This window comes from Phalacrocorax aristotelis, chromosome 15, assembly GCF_949628215.1.
Source record: "Phalacrocorax aristotelis chromosome 15, bGulAri2.1, whole genome shotgun sequence".
Taxonomy (NCBI): domain Eukaryota; kingdom Metazoa; phylum Chordata; class Aves; order Suliformes; family Phalacrocoracidae; genus Phalacrocorax; species Phalacrocorax aristotelis.
Genome location: NC_134290.1, coordinates 2,330,970 through 2,354,365, shown reverse-complemented (window position 1 = coordinate 2,354,365; position 23,396 = coordinate 2,330,970). Strand labels below are relative to the sequence as shown.

General features: G+C 51.1%; 1 protein-coding gene across 1 annotated transcript in view; it reads left to right on the top strand.

Moving 5' to 3' along the window:
* The window catches only part of SRRM4 (serine/arginine repetitive matrix 4), a 49,765-nt gene that overhangs the window by 9,177 nt on the left and 17,192 nt on the right, over positions 1-23,396 (top strand). The window contains exons 2-8 of the mRNA XM_075110263.1: positions 12,512-12,655; positions 14,850-14,930; positions 15,278-15,349; positions 17,068-17,094; positions 17,807-17,857; positions 20,839-20,937; positions 21,903-22,065. Coding sequence (XP_074966364.1) covers positions 12,512-12,655; positions 14,850-14,930; positions 15,278-15,349; positions 17,068-17,094; positions 17,807-17,857; positions 20,839-20,937; positions 21,903-22,065 — 637 coding nt within the window. The remainder of the gene's footprint in view (positions 1-12,511; positions 12,656-14,849; positions 14,931-15,277; positions 15,350-17,067; positions 17,095-17,806; positions 17,858-20,838; positions 20,938-21,902; positions 22,066-23,396) is intronic.

The window sequence follows — 23,396 nt, the reverse complement described above, 5'->3', positions numbered from 1 at the left end:
GGCAGAGGAGGCACAAAGGGAGCCGCTGGTTCCCTGCGATAGGGGCATGTTGCAGCCCAGACCGCCGGGGAGCGGTGGAGCACATGGGCCATCAGCCCAGGTGTGCCCCATGCCTCCTAATCGAGGATGGACGTGAACGCCTGGTGACCTTCTCTGGTTCTGTGTCTCCAGACCCTGGCTGCTCCAGGAGGTGCCTGTGCAGGGCTGAGCTCTGCAGGACATAGGACGTATTGGCTGCATCGCCCCAAGGAGTCTGCAGCATCCCCAGGCAGAGGGACTTGGTTGCCTGTACTGTTCGATGGCTGGACAAGTCCTTGGCACACTTTTGGACCAGTTCGTTTGCTTTCTCAAACATTTCCAACATGTGGTTAAAGAGCCAGCACACATGAAGGATGTCCTTTAGATATTTTGGAGGGTTTTTTTGACATTTTGGAGAGTCCAGGCTGGAAGACGCAGCCATTTCATGCTCCGGGCACGTCTCTGCCCTTGGGTGTGCTGGGGCTGCGTGGCTGTGCCTGGTGGCCGGGTCCCCATCCTTGCCATAAGCGTGGCACTTCTCTGCACCTGCAGGGACAGAGCTAAAGGCACAGTACCAGCAGCACGTGCCAGCGGCAGGTTTGGCTCCTGCTATTTGCCGCCTCATGGCAGTAGCTACTACCCCATTGCCCTCAGGGGCTCCCGAGAAGTGTTTTTCCACCCGCAGCCCCAGTTTCCCCATCCTCATCCCTCTGAGTGGGCTCAGAAGCTCAAGGGCAGGCACTCGTCATGGAAACTGCCACCACGGGGATGGACGGGTTAATTTTGTGGGGAAGGCTCATGGGCCAAAGAGCTGACTGCCGGCTCTGCTGGGCTGCGAATGCCACCGAAGGCATGCTCGTCCCTGATTAATAGAAACTGAAAAGCAGGATCCTGAGGACCTGCGGCTCCCCTGCCCCCTCCCTGCTGCGGGCTGTCACTGCCAGCCCTCACCCTGCGTTGCCGCCGGGTTTGTCCTGCGCGGAGCAGAAGACGATGGGTCTCACCTTGCCTTTCTGAGGCAGAAAAGCAGGCAGCAAAAGCCTGCAGCCGCAGCCTGTGCCCTGCCCGCAGAGCTGGCGCTTGAATACGGTCACCGCCCTGGCTCCCCCCGCTTGCCCTCCCCACCACGTTGGTATTGATTTGACCTGAACTGTCTTTAATGTGCTGTGATTTCTTTCAATTAGGCTTTAAGCGAGGTCTCTGCAGCATTCAATAGTGCCAGCCCAGCACTGTGCCTGGACCAGGACGGTCAGAGGGAGATGCTTGGAGTTGCTCCTGCATCCCTGACAAGAGCATCCCTCCACACCTTATTTTCTCCATGTCCCTCGAGGATAATCCCACTGCTTAAAGGTTGCTATTTATCTCCTCTGCACTTCTTAGCTCTTTCCTTCACTTGGACTGGTAGCCTTGCTACCCAAGCCCATAGGACAGATTTGCCGCCTGGTTAGTTGGTTCACCTTCCTAAATTAGATGAGCGCCAGACCTGCATGGTCCCCCCCCTCCTCTGTGCAGGAGCAGCCCTGCCGCCAGCCAGTGCCAAACCGAACCCAAGCAACCCTCATCTTCCCATCCCTGGCAAAGCTGCCTTGCTGTCCCCTTTCTCCTTGGTGGCTGTCACCTCCTCGGGGACATACTTAGCCAAGTCGGGGCTTGGTGTCACTTTGTTTCCGGCAAACTAATGGGCAGAGCGCTTGTTTTCAGAGACTGTACGGAGCAGAAATCCCTGCACTTCATCTCCAGCTGCAATTACTGAAGCCAAGTCGATGCGGTTGATGGTAATAGGATGGTAACACTGTCTGAATTTGTATTTAATGCTGATTCCAAGGGTCTATAATTTTCATCAGCACCACATGACTTTTTATAGAACAGAAAAATGTGAGAGCAGTTAATGAGCTGTAATTCTGGAGAGCTTCTGCCTTGATTGGGACTAATTATTTTCTTTATAAAAATAATTAACAATCCACACAACCTACAGAGTGAAAGGCATGTGGCATTAATTAAACCATGTGGTATTTTCAACACACCTTTATCTCCCCTTTCCCAGCATACCCCGAATAGACGGTGGCGTTGCGCTGTGGAAAGCCAAGCTGGGCACAGGCTTGTGTCGGGGCAAGGGCTTGTGCAGGGCGAAAAGGGCAAGTCTTGAGCAAGGAGGCTGCATCCAGATCCCGCCTCTTCAGCCTCCCGGCCCTGCATGTGCCATAAAAATCCTCATTTGAGTAGGACAGGCTGTTTTGGCTAGAATAAGGTGATGATTTTCATGCGTGGGCTGTCTGTGATGGGTGCAGAGGGGATGCTGGGGATACCTCTGTTTTTTAGCTGAAGTGGGACCCCAGGGGCTGCAGGGGTCTGTGCCAGGTGCTGTCACTTGCTGTGGGGCATTGGGATACCCCAAAATTGAGATGGTCACTTTGCACAGGTCCTTGTTCTCCAGCATTCTGAGATCCCAGGGTGAGTCCCAGGGGAATATGCCCCAGCACCGATAGTGTGCAGGTCTGTGTGTGCTGAGACACACACTTACATAATATGCAATTGTTAACAAGACTAATTCCTCTATTTTCTTGGAGGTATTCTGAGAACTAATGAATATATTTGCATAATCTTGATTTTGTTTACGAATAATTCTGGATTATCCAAATGTGAATAACACCGGGGCTTTGCCGTTCTAGATTGCCTTTGAGCTGAGGATAGCAAAGCATTTTACAAATATTAGTTCAGCCTCACAAATCCCAGCAAGCAATAAAATCATTATTACACCCAATTAAAGATGGATGTGCCAGAAAGTGAAATGATTCTATCCAGCCCCTCCTGGCAGGGTCTGCCACGGGGCCCAGGAGCCCAGAGACCAGCCTGCCTCTTCCAAGCCTTCCCCCTAGGGAGCAGCAAGCCAATAAATATCCTCCCCTTCATTTTTGGAGATGATTTAAAACAACGTTCAGAGTTGCAGGGTGGCATGGATGGCTGGGGACAAGACCTGGGAAAGGAGAGGAGTTTCTTTCCGGCTCTGACCCCCAAACAGCCCTGGGTGCTGCAGCACCGAGCACCCCGGTGCACACTGTGTGGCAGGGATGGCATGGCCATACCAACCTCTCCCTCCTTGGAGGGCTGTGGGAGGAGGAAAGGACCTGTCTTTCCTCCCAGAAACTATCCTTAACTTAAAGCCTGCTCATCAGTCCTGGGCAGCTGGCAAGACCACCAAGGTGTTTGCCAGGGGACCAGGGAGTGTTACAGGGAAGGAGGATTGGAGTCAGACCAAACTCTCCCACCCATGATGCTGCAATTCAGGAATTTCCCAGCTCAGCTGACCCAGGAGACATGATACAGGGAGGCAAAGGGGCTCTTCTGGCCATGAAAATCCCCCAGCAGGGTGCAGCAGAGGGATTAAAGCCCACTTGCCACCTTCCTTCCTGGGCTGGGAATGTTGTAGGCTTGTCTCTCCGGCAGGAGAAATCTGTTGCTTAATTCCTTTTCGTGGGAGCTAATTGCTGCCCACGCATCCCCGCGTGGGGACATCTGCTCCTTGCAGCATCACTGCGCTGTCCCAGCCCCGCACGGCCCTGGCAGAGTGGTCCTGTGCATTGTGGCAGGGTGGATGTTTGGGAGATAAGCCCCGAATGAGGGGATATCCAGGAACCCCATCTCACCAGGCCCCCCAGGCGAGGCAGACTGATTTTTGCTGGCTGCTGCTGGGGTCTCTCCCGCCGCGACTGCTGTTCACAGGTACACATGAGGGTCCGCAGAAGATGTTATCCTCAGCTCCTCTAATTCTGGCAGCCACATGAGGCAGAGCGGCATCAGCTTTGCCCTGCTCAGGTGATGCCCCCGGACACCCGGGTTGGGGACACCCATTTGGATGCACCTGTGGGTCTGTCCTGGGAGGGCGTTGAGCATTTTTTAATGTCAGAGTTGTTTCAAGCCGAGCCCTTCAGATTGCTGTTCATTAGCTGCAGGCAGGCATGCGTGCCTGTGTCCCGGCACGCAGGGTGGCTCAGGGAGTGGCTTATTAATGGGATGCCATGACTTGAGTGCCCCTGTCCCCAGCCTGGATGGATGGGATGGCCGTCTTCTCCATGTTTCTCCCATCGACCAGAGTCATTCCCAGGGCCGCTCTGTGGGCGGGCGGCAGCTGTGTGAACAGGCTGCTTTTTTTGAGCCATCTGAGTGTTGGGACCTCCAGTGTGTTTCCCCCTCTTCTTCCAGTAGCAATTCAAAAAAAGCAAATTAAGGGAGAGGAGGAAAGAGCTTTATGTGAGTGGCAAAGGGAGCATTCCTGCTCCAAGTGGATCTTCTCCAGCTGTATTCTCCTTGCTGCCTCCAACATGCCTTATTACTAATTCATTTTTAAAGTGATCTCGCAGTGCTCCCAGGAGCTGCTGGTAACTGTGTGCTTACAATCCACTATTTGATTAAAATTTAATGAGCTATGTTATTGGCAAGTACACTATTTCGCTGCTGTTCGCCATGTCAAACAGCATGGCTTTTTGAACAAAGGAGGGAATCAGAGCACCACAGAGAGCACCTCTAATGACCAAGGACCATGGATGTGACATCCCAAGCCCCAGCCCTGCCATCACTTGGCAGCCACAGGGTGGCTTTCTCATTAAAGAGCGAGCCCAGGCTCACCGGGAGGATAGCGATCTCCAAAGATCCTGGATTAACCTGTGCGAGGGACCAGACTCTTGTGTGCAAGCACGGCCGCACCCATGGCAGCCAGCAGTGAAGCAAGGCGCCGCCACAGGGTCTTGCCTTGAACCCAGGGTGCTGTGGTGGCACAGGAGACACTCCCTCGGTGGGGGCTTTGGCCCTGTGCAGTCCGTTGGGTGTGAAGGTGCTCTCCAGACTGATGACACTGCAGATAGTGGCAAAGTGCTTCTTTTCTGGGACATCCGTCGGTTTGGTTTTTTTTGTTAAAACCCTCCTAAAATGTTAAACATAATCTTCCGGTGCTCCTCAGCTTCCAGCTCCCAGTGTTGTGCTGGCAGCACTGGCTCCCCTATGCTACCCACAGCCTGCCCTTCGCCCCTCGAGGGTTCACCCTGTGCTGCTCATGGGCAAGCAATTAATGAGAAATTTGAGCTCAGCTCCAGGCATTTCCTAATCGCAAGCTCTATGAGGGCTGCTTAGGGTTGCCCACATGCCTGGCCATCAGCTCTGCCTTCCTCAGGGAGCAGTTTGCCCCCATGGCTGCTCTGGCCTGCCTTGGGGATGATGGCAGGGATGGGGTCTGGGAGTGCCGTTTGTGCCCAGCTGGGAGGAGAGTGGCTGTGGGGCTACGGCACGGTTCAGAGTGAGCTTTCAGCCCCAGTCCATTCTCAGGCCAGTCCCTGCCACAGCAGGGTCACTCAGGAGCCTGGGCTCCCCCAAAACATGGGCCGGGGGGGTGCAGGATTGCTGTGCCATGGTGCAGCTCAGGGTAACATCCGTACTTTCCTCTCTGTTTCCAGGCACCAGGGAGAAGCCGAGGCTCCTTTCCTATTCCCTGATGGAGGAGAAAACTAGCTCCTTTACAGGCATGGGAACCTGCAGGGTATTTGTCTAAGGAGGAGGATTTGAGGATAAGAAAGGCACAGGATTGTCCCCTCGAGAGCAAGCCCAGCCCGGCAGCGTGCAGGTGCTGATGGTCACAAAGCACTGCAGGGACCTCCAAGCTGGCAGTGTGGGAGGCACAAGATGCCGTAGGAGCCACTCAAGACAGGGCAGCGGTCCAGGTTTCCTTTAGAAATTATACAACCGCGTGCCATATTGCTTGGGATTCTCTCTGCTGTCGCTGGCAGGTGGTCGGTGGAGCCATCCAGGATTGCTGGCAGCAAGGGAAGGTGACGCCAAGCCCTGCAAGGCAGCTGAGTGCTTGGAAGGGAAGAGGGATGGGAATTGTCCCTAGGGAGAAGGAGACCTGGCTGTGGGAAGCAGGGAGAGGCTGTGCTCACTCTCATGCCTGACCCTCCCTCAGACAGTACACGGGAGCATCGCCTTCCCCTGTGGATTTTTACACTCCACCAGGGCTGTCCATCCCTTGCTGCGCAGCAGGAGCCGCCACTGCCGCCACCAGCTGGTGCCCGGGATGAAGCCCTCCCCACCGGCTGTGACTGCACGGTATCCCCAAAGCAGCTGGCACTGACCCTGTGCCGCTACCGGGGCCTCTTCCAGCAGGGAAGCTCCTCTGTTCTGATTCAACCGTGCGTAGCAAATCAAATGCTGGAAAATAAAAAGCCAAGCTGCTTTTTTGGCCCGGGATGTGCTAAGAGCAGTCGTTAAACCTTTCTGGAGTCCAGGAAGCAAAAGGAGCCACTGCTGCATCCGGGCTTGCAGCAGGACGTAGGGTTCCTGGGAGCAGGAGGGGAAGGCGAGTCACGCTGGCAAAAAATCGGATGAAAAATGTGTATTATGGAATTGTATTTCTCTTCTATGTTTAAACTGCCTCAAGAAAACCACGCGCTTTTCTGCAGCTGGTGCCTCTGTTGATGCACGTCAAAAATAGCGGGGAGAAGATTAAAATTGAACTGGCTTGGAGTCTGTGTAATCAGGGAAAATATCTCAGTGATTTGCTATTATAATTTTCAATAACAAACTGCAGGGCTCCTGCCACACTAATAATAATGGTTTGAATGAGGTGGGGAAAGAACCTGCCGTGGGGTGTTTGTGTGTGTGTTTGTGGGAAGCACTTACAATTTTACCCATCTCCTAATTTTGAAGAGGTATTTTTAGTGCATATTTCAAAGTGCTTTACATAAACACATCTGCTGGAGTTTTTGCTAGGAAATGTCTTTACTACCTTCTTTTCTGACCCCTCCCTCTCCTGGGACAAAGGAACAGTTCAACCATTTTCTTTCTCAATCAGACGAGCAAAGCTAGAGAGCAAAGCTAGAGAGCAAAGGAGAAAATAAAAGGGTCGTTTTTCTAGCACTAAAAGGCTTCTTAGCCCAAAGTGATGGATTTTAGAAATGCTGTGAGCAGCTCAACCCGCCCTTGCCAGGGCCAAAGCCCAGGGCAGAGGCACATTGAGGTAGCCGTGGCAGAGAGCAGCGGGGATGTGGGAAAGTGGGGACCTCAACCCGCTGCCTGCCCCTTCCTGTGCAGCCAAAACCTCCAGGTGAGGAAAGGAGAGGAAAGATGAGATATTCAATCATGCACGTCCACGCACCTTTTGCACGTTACTCAGGAGAAGCGGCAAGGACATCCCTTGGTGTGAGCAGCTGCGGGCACAGGACTTCTCCTGCTTCCCCTCGGGGCACTGTGTCTGCCACGAACGCCTGTGTCCTTTCATGGGCTGATGTTCCCAGTCCCCAGGCGAGGCATCCATCGTTGGTTTAATGCCAGTGAAACATTCACAACCAATAGGCTTATCAGAGGTGCTTTAACCTTTTTCGTTTTAGGGGCTCCGGTTGGCTGGAGCCACTCCTACCTTTTCACCAGGGAACGTAAAGATGATCAGAAAGTGGAGCCAGCCAGGGCTGAAAAGGGCAAGGTAGTAAAGTTTCCATATTGGCTTTCCAAATACTCTGTCCTGAGCTTGGAAATGCTGTCAGTGCAGGTCTGCCAAGAGCAGTCAGTGCTCAGGGTCTCCAACGTGCTCACGCATGCGGCTGGGTGCCCTGCAGCACCACGCTGCTGCTCGGGCTGTGCATCCAGCACCCAACCCAGCTGTGTCTGCAAAGTAAAAAAAATTATAAAAATAAAAGGCTTGGTTAACATGATCCGGCCCCTGTGTGCTTACACTGCTGCTTGCAAAGCAGCTGGGAAAGGGCAGAGGAGCTGCGGCCAGGCCATGGAGCGCTGGGACTGCTGGAGCCTGTCCTGTGGTGGCAAGGGACCATGTCGCTGAGGTTGGAGAGATGGCCTGGCGGCAGGGTCTGGCAGCTGAAAGGTCACTAGAAAGGCAATTTTCCTGCTCTTCTCTCCTCTTGAGATGAGGAGTTGAGTTACTGTGGGGGAAAAGGATGATTGATGAAAGCTTTGTGGCAGGAGACTGCTGCAGGGCCAGGGCAGAGGAGCTCAGCTGGGATGCGGAAGCCTGCAGGCAGGGGAAGGCAGCTGCCCAGTGCCAGCAGTGCTGAGAGGCCAGCACGCAGGGATTTCAAGGGCACACCAAACCCGCACCTACTGCATGTCACTGTGGGGCCAGAGGGGACGGGCGTCGCTGGGCTCAGCTCCCGGTGAAGCGTGCGTCACCAAATGCCAAATTTCATGGCCTGATGAGATGGCACTTGGCCATGGCACCAAGCGCGGCAGCCCAGGATGGGGATAGGCCGTGAGTTAGCTCTGCTCCCTGAGGCAGCACATACCCTCTGCCTTTGCCCAGTCCTCCTTGAAGAGTGCCAGGATCTGCCCATGGTCAGGAAGAGCAGTGCAGTCCCGTGGGGGCTAATGGAGGGGGGGAATATTTCCCCATGGCCGGGCTGGTTCAAGCCCTCCAGATGCCCCAAGGCTGTAGCTCTGCCCTGGGGCCAAGGCTCACTCGTGGGGCTAACTCATGGCTCTGGAAGCTCTGTTGTCTGCAACAACTTCCCTGCACAAACCCTGTGAGGGGTCTTTGCTCAGCCCAGCACATCTCCCATGTCTTGCGAATGCCCTGCAGGACCTGTCTGGTCCTGTATTTCCCTTGGCCTCTGCAGAGCCATGGCCTCATGCTGCCATTGGTGTGCATGGCTGCCTCGGGCTCCTGTAAGATACCTGGTGCGAAAGTCTCCTGCCAAGCCCATCAGTGACTTTCTGCTTTTCCCCAGCAAACAGTGATGTCCAGTCCCAAAGGGAGCCAGTGTGGGGGGAACAGCATGGTTATCTGGCCTCAGCAGTGTCCCCATAAACTGGGGGTGACATGCCAGCCCCCCAAGGAAGGGAGGCAGGATAGGGTGGCATTAGGTGACAGGCCTCTGTGGGATGCTGCTGGCAGCAGGGAGCCCAGTGGGATTTGGAAACGTGATGTACCTTTGGGAAAGGCTGGTGGGAAGTGTATCGGGCACTTTGTAAAAATAAACAGGGACCCCCCCACCTCACAGCTGGGCTGCTGTCATCCACCCCATTCTCCTCCAAACAGCCACAGTGTTTTACACTGTTTTACCCTGCTCAGATGAGGAATATTTGGGTTCTTTCCTACCAGTGATCTTTTCTGCATCACTTCTATAACAGATCATTTCCCTCTGTTGTCAACACATTCTGTCAGGGGAGGAAAACATGGGAAAGCTTAAATACAATACCAAAATGCAAGGTGGGCTGGCTGCGTTGTGACAAGCAGTGAAAGACTTGGGCTGGTGGGAGAGGTGAGAGCCCTGCGTGACCGCTGCTTCCCTCCCAGCCATTGAAACCTGGCAAATATCGCCATGAGCCCAAAACCAAACCCCTCCTGGATTGGAGACTGCTGCAAAGAGAAGGGACAAAGCCGTCTGCAGAGAGAGGTCCCCCAGGGTATGTTTTGTGCTGAACTGGTGTCAGGCAGCCTGCCAGGTGCCCTCTGCATGGGGTCTCCCTGAGAGGAGCAGGGATGCTGCTTTTGGGTAGGCCTGAGGGATAGGCTGGATTTCTGCATGGGAGAAAGAAAGAAAAAAAAAATGAGTGCAAACAAGTGTCTAATGGAAATAGAGAAACTTGGAGAGCAGGCAGGACAGGTGGGTTTCTGCCTTGTCACGGCCCAGCTGCCCATGGCCAGGAGTGTGTCCTCAGGGACAAACATGCGACCTGTACATCGGCAGAGAGGCTGTGGTCCTCGCTCCAAGGGCAGAGTAGCGTTGGATGCCCAGAGGGATGGATGCCTGCCTCCTCTTCTTCCTGCCTGCTCCAGTACTCGTCTCTGCAGGCAGCACGTCCCCTGTGCTGAGCGAGCCCCATACTTCCAGCTGCGTCACCCCGAGTGTCCTCGCTGCCTTCCCGGGGCCGGCTCCAGCAAAGTACCCGGAGAGGCTTTCTCCTTTCTGCTGCAGGCAGGGTCTGGCAGGGCAAAGTGCGACAGTCTTCTCCTTTGAGGCCACATTAATCATTCACATCAAACTGCAAGAACTTTTATATCAGTCATGAAAGACACGAAAGACAACAACAACAAAAAAAGTGTTTTTACATATATATTCAATCATTGTCTATGGAGCTTAACGCAAGGGGATTACCAGCCAGTTTAGAGTGTTAGTGACTCTCGGCATTCATCAGAGAACATTTGGTTGAATTGAAGCCAGCCTTTGATGGGATTGGAGAATAATTATTTCCATCAATAATTACTTTCAAGCCCAGAAGAAATGGTTCCTAGTGCATTGCAGTACAGGAGTCCTTGGTTGCCTCAAGTCCAATCAGTTTTAACCCCGGGTCCTGAAAATCTCATTAGTGGGAGTGGGGGCCAGGGTGAGAGGGACATCACCTGCCATGCCTGGGTCCCTCCTGCAAGACAGCAGTGTCCCAGTGTGCTGCCAGCCTGGTGAGGGACCCTCCCGCCTCTGCTGCTGGAGCTGATCCAGCCCAGACTTTGCACAGGTCATTAATTTGGGGACATTTTTAATAGAACCTAATGATTGAGCCTCAGAAGACTATTCTTAAAAGGGGTTGGGGAAAGACACAAGCTAATTAGCTCACACAAAGAAAGCAATTAACCATGTAGCTTCCCGGATGTTTAAAAATAACATAGATGTTGGGAAGCTACTGGGGGATTTATTACAAGCAGAGTAATAGATTTTTAAAGCCAGAGGGACCATCGGGTCAGCCAGTGTCACCTGTATGTCCTGGGCTGGAAATATTTCACCCAGCTTCCCCCCATTGACCCCTGTCATGTGCATTTGGCTGATGCACATCCTTAAATGTTCAGGGATTACAAAATGGGCTCCAGGAAAGAGCCAGCTCTTAGAGAAAGTGGGGTCTGGTTGAGAGAGAAAACACAGGTGGAAAAAGAGGGGTGACCCTTCTTCTGCAGGTGTTCCTGTGCTAACTCCAGCCCTGAAAAGTGGTGCTCATGGCTGAGGCAGGCAGCAGGATGCTCCCTGGGGCTTGCAAGCCTCTGGCCATGCCTAAACAGGGCTAACATGCCGTTTTAGCATCACGTTGCTCTTTAACCACCCTCTTGGCCCCATTAAAGCCCCGAGATGTGTAGCGTCCACCTGGCCCTTTGTTCCTGACCCCACAGCCCATGTGTGATGGCTGTGATGATGTCTGCAGCCAAAGCACCCTCCTGGCATCCCTGAGCCACTGTGGCTGCAAGGCTGGCAGGGGGACACCCCAGCCTCCTCCTGCTCTGGGATGGGGGTCCACATAGCCCGGGGCTTTGGCGTGCTGCCTTCCAAAAGAAGAGGTAGGTCAAGTGGCCAACATGGCAGTGGGACCTTGCAGAGCTGACCTGGGAATGGCTAAACCCCAAAGCAGCACCCACAGCACATTCCTTAGATTAACTTCAGAATGATAATGAGAGGAAATGGGGATGCTTTCTCTGCTAGCTGAGCCCAGCCCACCAAGGGCACCACTCCACAGCCAGGACAGGCTTGGACACGCTGATGCTTGCTTTGTTTATTCAAATAATACTCTAGATGACATTAAAAACATAGTGTTCTTGGCACTCCTGCTGGGTATGGTTTATGGCTTTCCATTAATCTTTTTGTGCTTTGAAATAAACATCTGTGGGGCCTGGAAACCTATTTACTTTCCTCCCAAGTGTCTGAGCTCAGGCTTGTTTGGGTTTATTTTCTCCATTTGGCTTCTTTTCTTCATTTGAGCTTGCACTACTCAAGTCCCAATATTTCTCGGACACCTCTCAACCCAGGCTTTCCTCGCCTTAGCTCTGCTCCTCGCCAACTCTCATAGTCTCCCCAGGTCTCTTACAGGCACTTGCTAGTTCCCCTTAGCTGTGCTGGGCTGTCCCAGGTTCTCCAGTTTGGGCTTTCAGCAAGATCAGGTGTGTTTACTCACCCAACACCCTATTTGTAGGAGTGAGGAGGAGGGCTGTCCTTTGGCTGCTAAAGCTTTGCTTCCACCTGAGTGCTGGCAAAGGTGATAGGATGAGAATTGTGGCCAGGTATTAGCAGTACAACAGCAGGTTTGGGGAATGGCGTTTGAAATACAAAGGCTTTCTTTTTTACTACAAGAGTGCACGACCAGCGCTGTCTCTGCAGAGCTGGTGAGCTAAAACCCACAACGGAGAGGTGCTAGTCCGAGTAGCTACCATTGCCCTTTGCCATTGCACTGGACCCAGACACGGTGCTGTCCCTGCAGTACGGGGCCGTCTGGCTGCTCCTTGGCTCTGTGATGCTTGTGGTATCTGTGCCCGAAAGCTAAGCACAGCATGCCCACACTGGGGTGCAACTTGGCTTGGAAATTGGGGCTTTTGGGAGCTTTGTAGGAGCATTTCCCACCACAGGACTGACCACTGTGGGCTCAGGAGTCCTGAGAGCAACCTGCAGCCCTCCTTCACAGCAGCACAGGCCCTACCTGTGGAAAGAGGATTCCCCAGTACACAGGAAGCCTTGAGCAAATGAGTCTAGCTCTAAGGACAGCTTGCAATTGCTCTCTTTCTCTCCTCTTCCTCCCACAGCGGGACCCTCAGCTGCCTGACATACCCTGCGGAGGACAGACGTCCCGAAAAGCTGAGTGGCCGTGCAGTCAAGGAGGCCTCCACCACCAATGGCTGTGCAAAAGGGAAGGAGGGACGAGACTATGTTCACCACAGGTCACGCAGGTAGGAGTTAGGGCTGTGAGCAGGGTCACCCCGAAGAGGGGGTGGCAGAGAATGCGTCTGTGACTGCTCACCCAGCCCCTCTGGGGGTCTGTGAGAGCTGGGGATGGGTTAAATGACTGCGTGAGCATCCAGCAAATGTATGCAATTGTATGAAATCCCCGTCCATGTTTGCAGGGAGAAACCTCCCAATCCATAGTTCATTTCCACTCCACATCTTGCTCTTACAGCCTCCTTGCAAGCAGCCCTAGCTTCAAGGCAGGCTATCTGCCAGCATCCCTACGTGCTACCAGGTCTGCAGGGTATCCCTGGGTGGGCATCACTCCTGGCAATTCCCCTCTCCCCACGCCTAGATCAGACCAGCAGCATTGGCTTCATTAGGACACGGCTTCATTATCAGTCCATCATTAGCCCCTGACACCTTGAGAAGCAGAAAAATGAATCAAATACTGAAAATAAAGCAGCTAGGGTCTCTGAGCCCTGCCTGCTAAACTGTCTCTGGGATTAAAGCCTCCCTGTTTGGTTAAAGATGCTGGAAAGAAAGAGTAAGAAAGCACATTTCATATCTTCAGATTTCAGGCTAACCAGAACAATAATCAAAAGTATATTTTTAATTAGACTTTGATCACAATCAAGGAGAAACAATTAAAATCAGATCAGTGCAGGGAGAGAGCTTCCACATCAAAGACAAAAGGCTTTATCTTGTGAGAGGGAGATATGGCACAAGCAGAGGTTTCTCTCCTCTCGCCATTGGCTGTGGCCCTGGGCAGGGGGAGGCTGAGATATGCACCCAGACCTGTTGCTGGGGAGCCCAAATCTGTGCTAGGGGAAAGCATGTGGGAGCTGGGGTTGAGCATCCTGATGTGTGCTCCTCGGGGCTGCGGTGTGGTTGCACCTCAGACTTACTGCACCAGGAACACTTTGTGTGCAGTTATACACAATTCACAACCAAAGCATTAGTATACAGGTTCATTTTGCAGAGCAATTGGGGGGGAAAAAAAAAGTGTATTAAAAGCATTAAGCAATTGGCTTTTTATGGTGGTGTCATTTTGGTAGTAATTCCAGCTCTGGGCGAGCAAGTGTCGGGGGTCAGTGAAGCCTGAGTCCCCCTACCACGTCCCGCTGTCACTGCCTCCGATGGGTCAATGTGCTGTGGTGTTTGTTCTGCATTAGGACCCTTAATAACAATAATATTGGTTCTTTCTGCAGAAACTGCTCAATGTTCAGCCGCTTTCTGCAGTGAAGATCCCACAGCATTTTCCAAACACGGGGCTGCCTTCGCATGTTCCCTGGTAGCAGCTCCTCCCAACGGCGGGGCGAGGAGTGGGGAAGCAAACCCAGCACCCTCATTTCCAACAGTGATTTTGCAGAGGCCCTGGGGAGCTGGCTGTGCCCTCCCTAAACCTCTCCTGCGGACCCATTTGGGGATCCGCAGACAGATATGGGGATCAGTTAGGGGATCCACAGGCTGATTTGGGGATTAACCTGGGGATCCGTAGGTTGCCGCTGTCTTTATGAGCATTCATTTTGGTTAATGAATAGCCACAGAGTATCTGTCACCTTTTTAGCCCAGTGCTCTGCATTAATTTAACCATGTTGTTTGCTTTTCATTGAAACATAACACAATTCAGTGTCATATGTTTAAAACAAAAATTAATTCACAGGAGATTTTTTCCCAGGGTTTAAAAACTGTGTAAGAGATGCATATATTATTAAATTACCATAGCATCTCAATAAATATATATATTTCTAATCAATTGCTATTTAACATATGTCAAGTCTTTTATTACAGTTAGATACATCTGGTTGCAATAATTATTGTATGCAAATTAAATGCCAATTAATTATTTAAAGCATATTTACAAAGAGCAACAAAACCTATAAATGTGTTACGGCATCGTTAACCTCAGCAAATACATTTTAAATAATCAGCCGGCGTCACCGCGGCGTACCGTAGCTGTCTCATTATATCTCCATTAAACCCATGGAGGAGACACTTCATTTAAACTGTGACCAAATTATTCGTTAGAGGATAATTAGGCGCTCGCCTCCGCCCCAGGCCCACCGTGACAACTGATCTCTCTGCCCTGGATGCCCCTGAGGTGGGGACAGGGGAGAGCAGTCCCATGTGAGCTGATTCATCTTTTATTTTTGTTATTTTAAATTTTTACTTGGTTTTTTTTCTCCCCCTCCGCAGCCCCTCGTGTGATGGGGAGCATGTGCCACTGGCCCGGGGGAAGAAGAAGAAGAAGAAATCCAGCCGTAAGAAGCGAAGGAGGTGAGGGCAGCCGCGGTGGTGTGTGGGGCAGGAGGGGACAGGCAGCCCGTGGCTGTGTGAGGGGGCAGGGAAAAGCCAGTGTAAAATGGAGGCTGGGTGCCCTACAGGGAGGTGTGAGGGTCTGCGGGTCTCCGCAGGCCCAGGGAGGCGCCGCCATTTTCTCACCCCGCCCTCAGGGCGGCAGAGGCCGGGACAGGGCTCTCCCTGCAGCCCATCGGGCAGGCCCCGGGAGCCCCCCGGACCCTCGCCACCCCAGTGGGATGCCACTGGCGGCAGGGTAAGTGTTGAGGTGGCCAGGGAGTGCTGTGGGGAGCCCTGAGGTCCCTAACACCCCTCTGCCTCCTCAGGTCTCCCTCCTACAGCCCCTCGCCTGTGAAGAAGAAGAAGAAGAAAAGCTCCAAGAAGCGAAAAAGAAACAGGTATTTTTCCCTTGAAAATGTACTTCCCCACTGGCAGCACCTGGTGGGGTGGGTTTGGACAAAGAGTGGGAGATGTTACTGCTGTCAGGCAGCTGGTGGAGCCTCATGCTGGGGGCAGAGATGTGTCCAACTCCTGACTCTCAACGATGGCCGCCCAGAGGGCAGGGCCCCACTGGGAGGTGAAAGCCGAGGGCAGGCAGAGCCAGTGTCCCTCCGGGCAAGGAGGGCATGAAGTGGGGTGCATGCCCAGGGTCAACAGATAAATAGGAGCTGTTGGGGTGTGGGGGAAGAGAGACAGGTGAGCCAAATCAGTGCAAGATCTGCAGAGCCTCCACCTGCTCCTTGACCTTGCTGTCTAATTTCCCATCCCCTGGGATGCCACCAAGATCGGCACTCTGGGCTTGCACAGATCCTTTTCCCTTCTCCCCTAAGCCTGCAGAAAGTGTCAGTGTCTGGACCAGGAAAAGGCTCAGGCTAGCTCTCTGCATCCACATCCCAACCTTCCCTCCCAGCTCTGGGTGACTGCCTTCACATTCCCCTTTTGAAGCCCATTTTTAATTTAAAGAGGGCAATTAAATATTAAATTTGCACATATTTCACTGTTTTCTCTCAAACATTAAACAAATATTTGAAGAGAACTGTGGATGACATCTCCCTTGGAAAGTTTATGTGTTTATAATATATTGAACCAAAGAGAGAAGCTACCAAAAATGGATAACAGGGTGAAAAGCTGAGCTTGAATCTTAAAGAAAAGGAAGGGAGGAGGAGAGACAAGGATGTAGAAACTCCTTTAAAATACTTCCTTCCCAAGAAGGGATTCTTATGCTCTTTTATGGATACCATCTCCTGAGAGCAGTCTGGATCAGAAGCTCCTTGGCTTTAACCTTTAGTACCCATTTGTACCCCTGCAAGCCAAGGATAGGCTGTAGCTGGTCCCAAAAGGCAGCATGATAAGACCATTAAGCATTAGTGACCAATGGCGGTTGTTTCCAGACAGCTGGTACCTCGTCAACTAGAGATCCCAACTGACCTTGCCACAGGCAATCTCACGGCCTCTCTAGGCAGGACTTCAGGCCATGGCTTCTGCAGTAGGTTGTGCTCCAAGCTGAGATGGGTCACAGCGGGCTGGGCAGTGTGCCGGGGCCAGGCCTCACTGCAAGGCAGAGTGTCCGCCATGCTCCCAGGGTTTTCTACGAGGATGACCAGCACAGTGGCTCCTGTGTCATCCCAGGGATGCTCCAGGAGGCAAGACTGAGGCACAATGCTGGTTTGGCTGTGAGGCTGCTCTGGAGTGATACAGAAAGGATTCTTCCTCTGACTGCTACTTGGTCCTTCATGCAGAAAACCAGGGACTGGACTCACCTCTGCCCCCTCAAACTAAGTGCAGTGCAAAAGTGTAGATGTAGTAACAGAGAAAAGCGACCCACCAGGGACAGGGGATGTATCTGATTTCTGTAGATGTGTCATCCTAAGGATCATATTCTCAATTATTTGCAGACTGTGATAGTCGCTTCTACCACACCAGCATTTCTCAGCTACCCCCTCACCAGCTGACTAAAGGACAGCCAAGACCATTCTGCCCAGCTGGTAAAATGAGGGGGTCTCACAGTGCTTAGTCTAATGCAGGGCCTAACTGCAGGGCCTAACCACATTGCCTCTGACTCAAATTTCCCATTTTGTGAGACCCTGTATTCAGTGTACATATTTGTGTCTTGCAGGTTGTCCTCAAAGAAGAGGAGACACAGGTAAGAGTTGAGCAAGTGTGGGTGGTCCTTTAGAAAAGAGTTTAATGGTCTCTTCAAGATCTGACAAGATTGATGTTCACTGGGTGGGGGCAGAAGATACTTTTCTTCTGTGTTGTCTTGTGGAATCCCCTTGGCTCCCCCCATTCCTTGTGGGTTTGGAGCTACCCTCTCCCTGTTCAGCCTTATGTGTTCCTCGGATCCCACAGGAATGGGGTATCCAGTCCAGCCTGTGCAATCAAGCACATAACTGGAAAAGACCTCTTGGTATAACCTAGACCCGCACAACCTCATCCATGTTGCATCCATCCTGCATCTTGAGTCTTCATTTCTCTTATGGTTTTATTTGTAACCAGTGTGGCATCCCTCGGCAGTGCCCGTCTTTGCAACATTCAAGAGTCAGTGGCTTTCCGGGTGTGTACTGGAAGAACTCTCCTGATTCCAGTGCGCGTGTGTACAGTATCAAGAAGTATTAATCTTTTCTGTGGGAAAACGCAAAGCCACCAGGATGGCTGATCTCTTTGATTCTTTTTGGCCAAGCCCACAAGCCAGATTTGTCAGCAGGCACTCATACCCCCTGTGCTGTGGCAGAATTGTTAATCCCTTTCATTTTTATTGCACGCTCCTGGGAAATCTAGCTGTAACATTGACATGTGATTGTACAGCTTCTTATCAGAACAGAAATCTCTGAATTAATTAGCCATTTCTTATTTAGTTCTTCAAGCCCCAAAAGTAAGAGAAAGGAAGAAAGAAAACACAAAAAACAGTAAGTAGCAATTCATGGTGTGCCCTGCCCTGCCCTGCGCAGCGCTGTGGGGTAGGAAGTGCTTGATGTGGTGGGTCCCATGGTGCTAACACCGACTGCACAGCCCTAAGCAATTCTCAAGATTATTTCACAGCTAAAACCAGCAGTTCTGGTTTTGCTGGAATGGAATGGAAAAAGATGGAAAGAGGCTGGAGATCTTTCCTCTCTCTCTCCTTTGTACCGCCTTATTCAGTATTTTCTTTGTACCTCACAAGGCTGTGCGGTGTCTTGTTCATCCAGTCCTGAGCAGAGACTCCAGCTTTTCTGATGAGGGCAGCATGAGAGGATGAACTCAAATCTGCAGAGCACAGTGCCCCATGGCCTCCACTGCCCAGAGGGCAGGCTGGCACGCTCTTGCTGAGATGGGCTTTAGCTCCTCCTTGTTTGTAACCTCTTGGAGGTTACAGTAGGGTCTACTCGTGATATACAATACAACCAAATATCTGAATGGGAGCAGAAGGCAATGGGGATTAGGGATTGTTTGGAGGTGTTGGAGGTTGTAAAAATCTGGGCTTGAGGTTCCCATCTGCCCTGGAGGGTTAGCGGAGCACAGCCCTTGTCCGATGGGACAGACAAGCAAGGCGTATGGTATAAAATGGGGTTCCTCAGGGATGGAAGGAAGGTCTGTAAGCTTTCTCTGTTTTTTCACTTCCTTTTCTGTTTCTCCCTGGAATTGCAACTTGCAGCTTCTCACCTGCTTTCAGAGCAAGGAAACAGTTCTGGGGCTGAGCCCGGAGCACCAAACCTCTGGTTGGCTTTACTGGGGCTTGGGATACCCTGCTGGAGACAGAAACTGAGCTAGCAGATGGAAATCTGCTGGTTTGGTATTAGTAGGACCTGTCCTTTAATTCTTCCCAACACAACTTTTAGCTCTTAGGCAGAAAGGAGACAGAGGGACAACCCCTGACACTGCCAGTGTCACCCCAGTACCCACTGGAACTGAAAATACCAGGAATTCATGAGGTCCAGAGCATGTTGCACCGCCTGCCCAGGCCATCTCTATTGCATGCAGGAAGCTCATCTCCTTTCCTCTGTGATTTCTGCATGTTCAGTAGCACAGCCACATCTTTTTTTCCCTCTCCTCAGACTGGGCTGCTATGGACCCAGAAATCTCAGTGGTGAAACTGAGGGTTCCTAGGTTATCTGTAAAAGCAGGCATGTCCCCAACCCAACCCATACTGCACTGGCCAGTATGCAGTAGCCTAACAATGTGGTTAAAACAAAGATCAGATGCCCTGCTGGTATGCACTGATCTAGGGGAATGAGAGCTGCTAGAATTGCTCTTTGGGGATAAACCAGCCAAGGTGTTTTAGCCCTCATCTTTCAGCTCACAAATCAGAGCTGAGCCACTCCTGGGTTCTGCAAAACTTCTTATTGCTCCCAGGCGTGGATCAGATAGATCCCATGAGCCAGCTCAGATCAGGATTTTTGTATAATCACACTGATTTGGCTTATCTTTGTGTTGAGCAACTGGTTATCTGAATCACACAGGACCAGTTTTTCCTCCTGCAGAAAGCAAAGACTCTTAAACTGGAGGGACTGATGCAGAGGGTGAAGAGCAAACACGGGGATTTTCACACAAATCCACCATGTGAGGGAAAAATGTTTAGTGTTGCTGATTCCAGCTGTATGAAAATAAGGAAGGAGGATCCTGAAATGTCAGGTTTTTAAAAATATAAATAGGGTGTGAAAAGCATCAGGGAAAACAGCTAGGCAGAGTTCAAGCAATTGCCCTGGAGGTTGCCCTTTTGTCTTAAAGGAGATGCTGTTCTCAAGCAATTGATTTGCTGAGTTTTTACAGCGGCAAATTACTAAATGCTGTCCAGGCGGGTTGTATTAGTGCTGTCAGTCACTGGTATAGTGTGGCCATGAAACCACACTGTTCCCACCAGCTAAGCCAATGTCAGCTTTGCCTGTTGGTACCGCGATGCCAGCCTAGGCAGATGGTTACACTACCAGATCTAAAACAACTGCTGTGACAACGATGAGAGGGAGTGGGCACAGAAGGTGACAGGTAGCCTGCCGCCCACATTCCCCTGCTGTCTGCAGGTGGGACTTCAGCTGTTGGCAATAGGGCCAGGTAATCCATCAGGAATAGCCTGAACGGAGCAAAGGGAAGCACAGCAGGGCACTGAACCTGGGCTCCCGCACACGGTTTGCTGGTAACTGTCCAGTGGCCCTGTCAGAAAAGGGAGCAGCAGTGGCTGGTCACCTGTAAGAAGCCAGGCAAAATGGTCCTGCCCCTCAAGTAGGAACCATGCATAGGGCAGACTGCAGTTAGGGAAGCTGTACTTTATGTTTATATAGTGACCGCTAGAGCTGCCCATAGGACTGGCTTGTCCCTCCCACCTGGAGGGCTGGCTGGCTGTCACTGTTTGGAGCCTGTCCTTCTGTGTCTGCTCTTTAACAAGGAGCCTGCGCTATAGAGAGGGTTAGAGCAAGATACAGGAGGGTTGGAGCTTTTAGATGGCTTGCCTGGAGGGACAGTGCTCCCCCAGTGAGGGTCAGCAATGGGAAGGTCCCAGGCTGCCCCTAGTTGTTTTAGGCTGGGCTGCATGATGAAGGACAAGCAGATGAGCAGGCAAGCACATAGTTCTTTAAGGTCCTGAAAGCAGAAAAGATTGGTGCTGTCTGCTGCACTCCTGCATCCTAGTCCATAGATCTTCCCCAGCAGGCTACACAGCCAATCTAATAGCTCGTAGTTAAAATGCTGCCACAGATCTTGGTAAGATGGCTTGCTTTAATGTCAGTGTATCCATGAAGAGATGGAGAATTTCTCATGCTTTGGTGTCCTGCACAATGTTTCACACACCAGTTTCTCTGGTTTAAAATGCAGATCCTCTTTCTGATTCGAATGTTATTGACTTTATCCTCCAGCCACTGGCTCTTGCATCCTCCCAATCTGCTAGCCTAATGGTGGTTTTCCTCTCTGCTTCTTAAAGCTCTCGTGGGCGCACCCGGAAATCTCATCGCCATTGCCACCGCCACTGCCACTCTCGCTCAGAGAGCTCCGACTCCCACTCCCCCAGCTGTCGAAGCAGGTAACGTCACTGCTCCCTGAGCTGGGTGTCCTGTGACACTTCCTGGTAGGCTCCAGAATGTGATTGCAATAGCCTGTGTGACCCACAAACTCTCTGTGCAGAGCCACGTCCCATTCGGTAGCAGCTATGTTACACACTGGGGGTTGAGCTTCTTGTGGTCTCAGCAATAGAAGGGTTTTGCCTCGAGGAGCAGTGGCTGCAGCTCTTCACTCTGGCAGTCACTTCTAATCCCCATGGCTGATGATCAACCCATGACAGCCAACTCTAGCCTAGTCTCCCTTCCCTAGCCCAAGGGCTCTGTACTGCTGATGTCCCAGGAAAGCCTTAAACTCGGTCTTAGGAATGGAAATATATTTGCCTGTGGCATTGTATAGCCACTGTCTTTGACCTGATTAAAATCTCTGTCCCGTGGATGACAGATGCATCCTGGGGCCACCTAAGTGGGTGCTGGTGCTAGACCCGGCATCACTGCAATAGCAAGTCACATAGTTTATACACATCATGAATTCATGTTTCATGTTTTCTGAAAGCACTTGAACAAACCACCCCCACTCTCCCACTTCACTCCTCTGAACTACCGAGCAGAGCACATCTTCCCTTGGAGGTGTATTACCATAGGGACATTCAAGGCTGTGTGAAAGTATGGTTTGCCTTGAGCCACCACAAAATCACAAATTGGAGCTGAAATTTGATGTTATGGTCCAAAGCCTGGATGCAGTGGTTTTGGTGGGTTTTTTGTTTTGTTTTGTGTTGGTTTTTTGGTGCTTTTGTGTGTTGGGTTTTTTTTAAAGTAGAAAAGCAAAACATCCCTTTTCTCTCCATCATGACTTCACAGAGCAGTCATGTGGAAGACACTCCCACACGCAATGGCCTAGCACAGAGCTGTCAAGGGTTTGCATGGAGCTGGTAGTGGGCACTACTGCAATACTGAGGAATAACGGTTTGGCTGTTCATGTCTTCTGGAGGCACAGAACCAGGTCTCGGGAGGAAGGACGTAAAACACGACGAAGACGCTCCCGGCACCATTCAAAGATCACAGCAAAGCGAAGCTCCTCTGCAGAGGTTCAGGCCAGCCAAAAAGCCAGCCAAACCCTCCCGCTGTACAGCTTCCTCTCTCCTAAGGAAGTAGTAAGTATTACATGCTGTGCTTTTTTGCTTGCACTAGCCACAGCAATCTGGGCAAGAAATCTGATATGAAATTTTTATAACCTAATTATAGTGATGTTAGACAAGTTGGTTAAAACTGTATGATTTATTAATGGTGCTGTTCTCCAATGTATCTAAAGTCATTCCTTTCTCCAGCACATTCACACCAAGGGTGGGGCTGGAGAGGGGAAAACTTTGCAAAGGCTCTAGCTTATGAATAATGAATTGAGGACATTTAACAAAAAAAGTGGCCTCCCACAATGGTATTTTTACAGGGAAGTGTTTGTTATGCAGTCTGTATTCAGCTGGATGTGAACTTAATTGACTAGTCTTCGTGTCCAAAAGTTTAGTCCTTCAGGGGAAGAAAGGGAATCAAACATATATAAAAGAAACATTTACATTTAATGAGTTGGTGATTATTGGCAGGGGATGTTTTCTGACTATCAGGATCCTTCTAGGGTCACTGTTCCTCTGGACTGACAAGCCCAGGGGCCAAATTCAGAACTTATGAGCAGCTCTCATTGATGCTAATGGGATCTTCATGTGCAGCCAAGGGTAAAATCAGGCTCAGTGCCTTGAGATGTTTTTCCATATACATGGAAAGAGATGATATAATACATGCCTTTAGAATTGAGGGAGCAAGAGTTGGAGAGAAATGTTAGATACAGATTGATATGAAGTCTTCCTTTTCCTGTGGTACGTTTCCCCTTTGTTCCCAGTAGCTGCAAAGCAGAGGTGTGATGCTCTTTGATCATGGCGTTAGTACCTGATAGGCATTCTGGAGCGAGAAATTGCTACATGGGAGTCAAGGTAGTGCAGAATTTGGTGCTCGCACGTGTGGATGTGTAACATCAAAGGTGTCTTGAGTAGAGTCCTCCAAGCCCCAAAGTGGAATACAGTTGCTAATTTTCTCCTTTAGGCCCAATCAGTTGGAAATAGCTCAGCCATAGACAGCAGCTACATCAGATATGAGATATAGTGCCAGCAAGACTATCTGCTCACCCGCACAGATAGCGTTCCGATCAAAATACACAGAGATTATACGTGGGTACAGACAGGCTCAAGCTGTCTCTCAGAATTATAGATATGCATATTTGCTGTCGTTATATACATCTCCTGAGTGTGTAGTGCACATGTGAGTCATTGCATATAAAACCATATAAGGTAGAGTGTGAATAGCAGAACCTGCACACCACGCTTAGATACACATGTGTGCACATGTAAAGAAAGAATAACAAGCTATGAAGCTTTTATGGCCATGAGCCTGGGGTGTTGCCCTCTGACAACTGGGGAAGGTAGGAATGAGTTAAGAG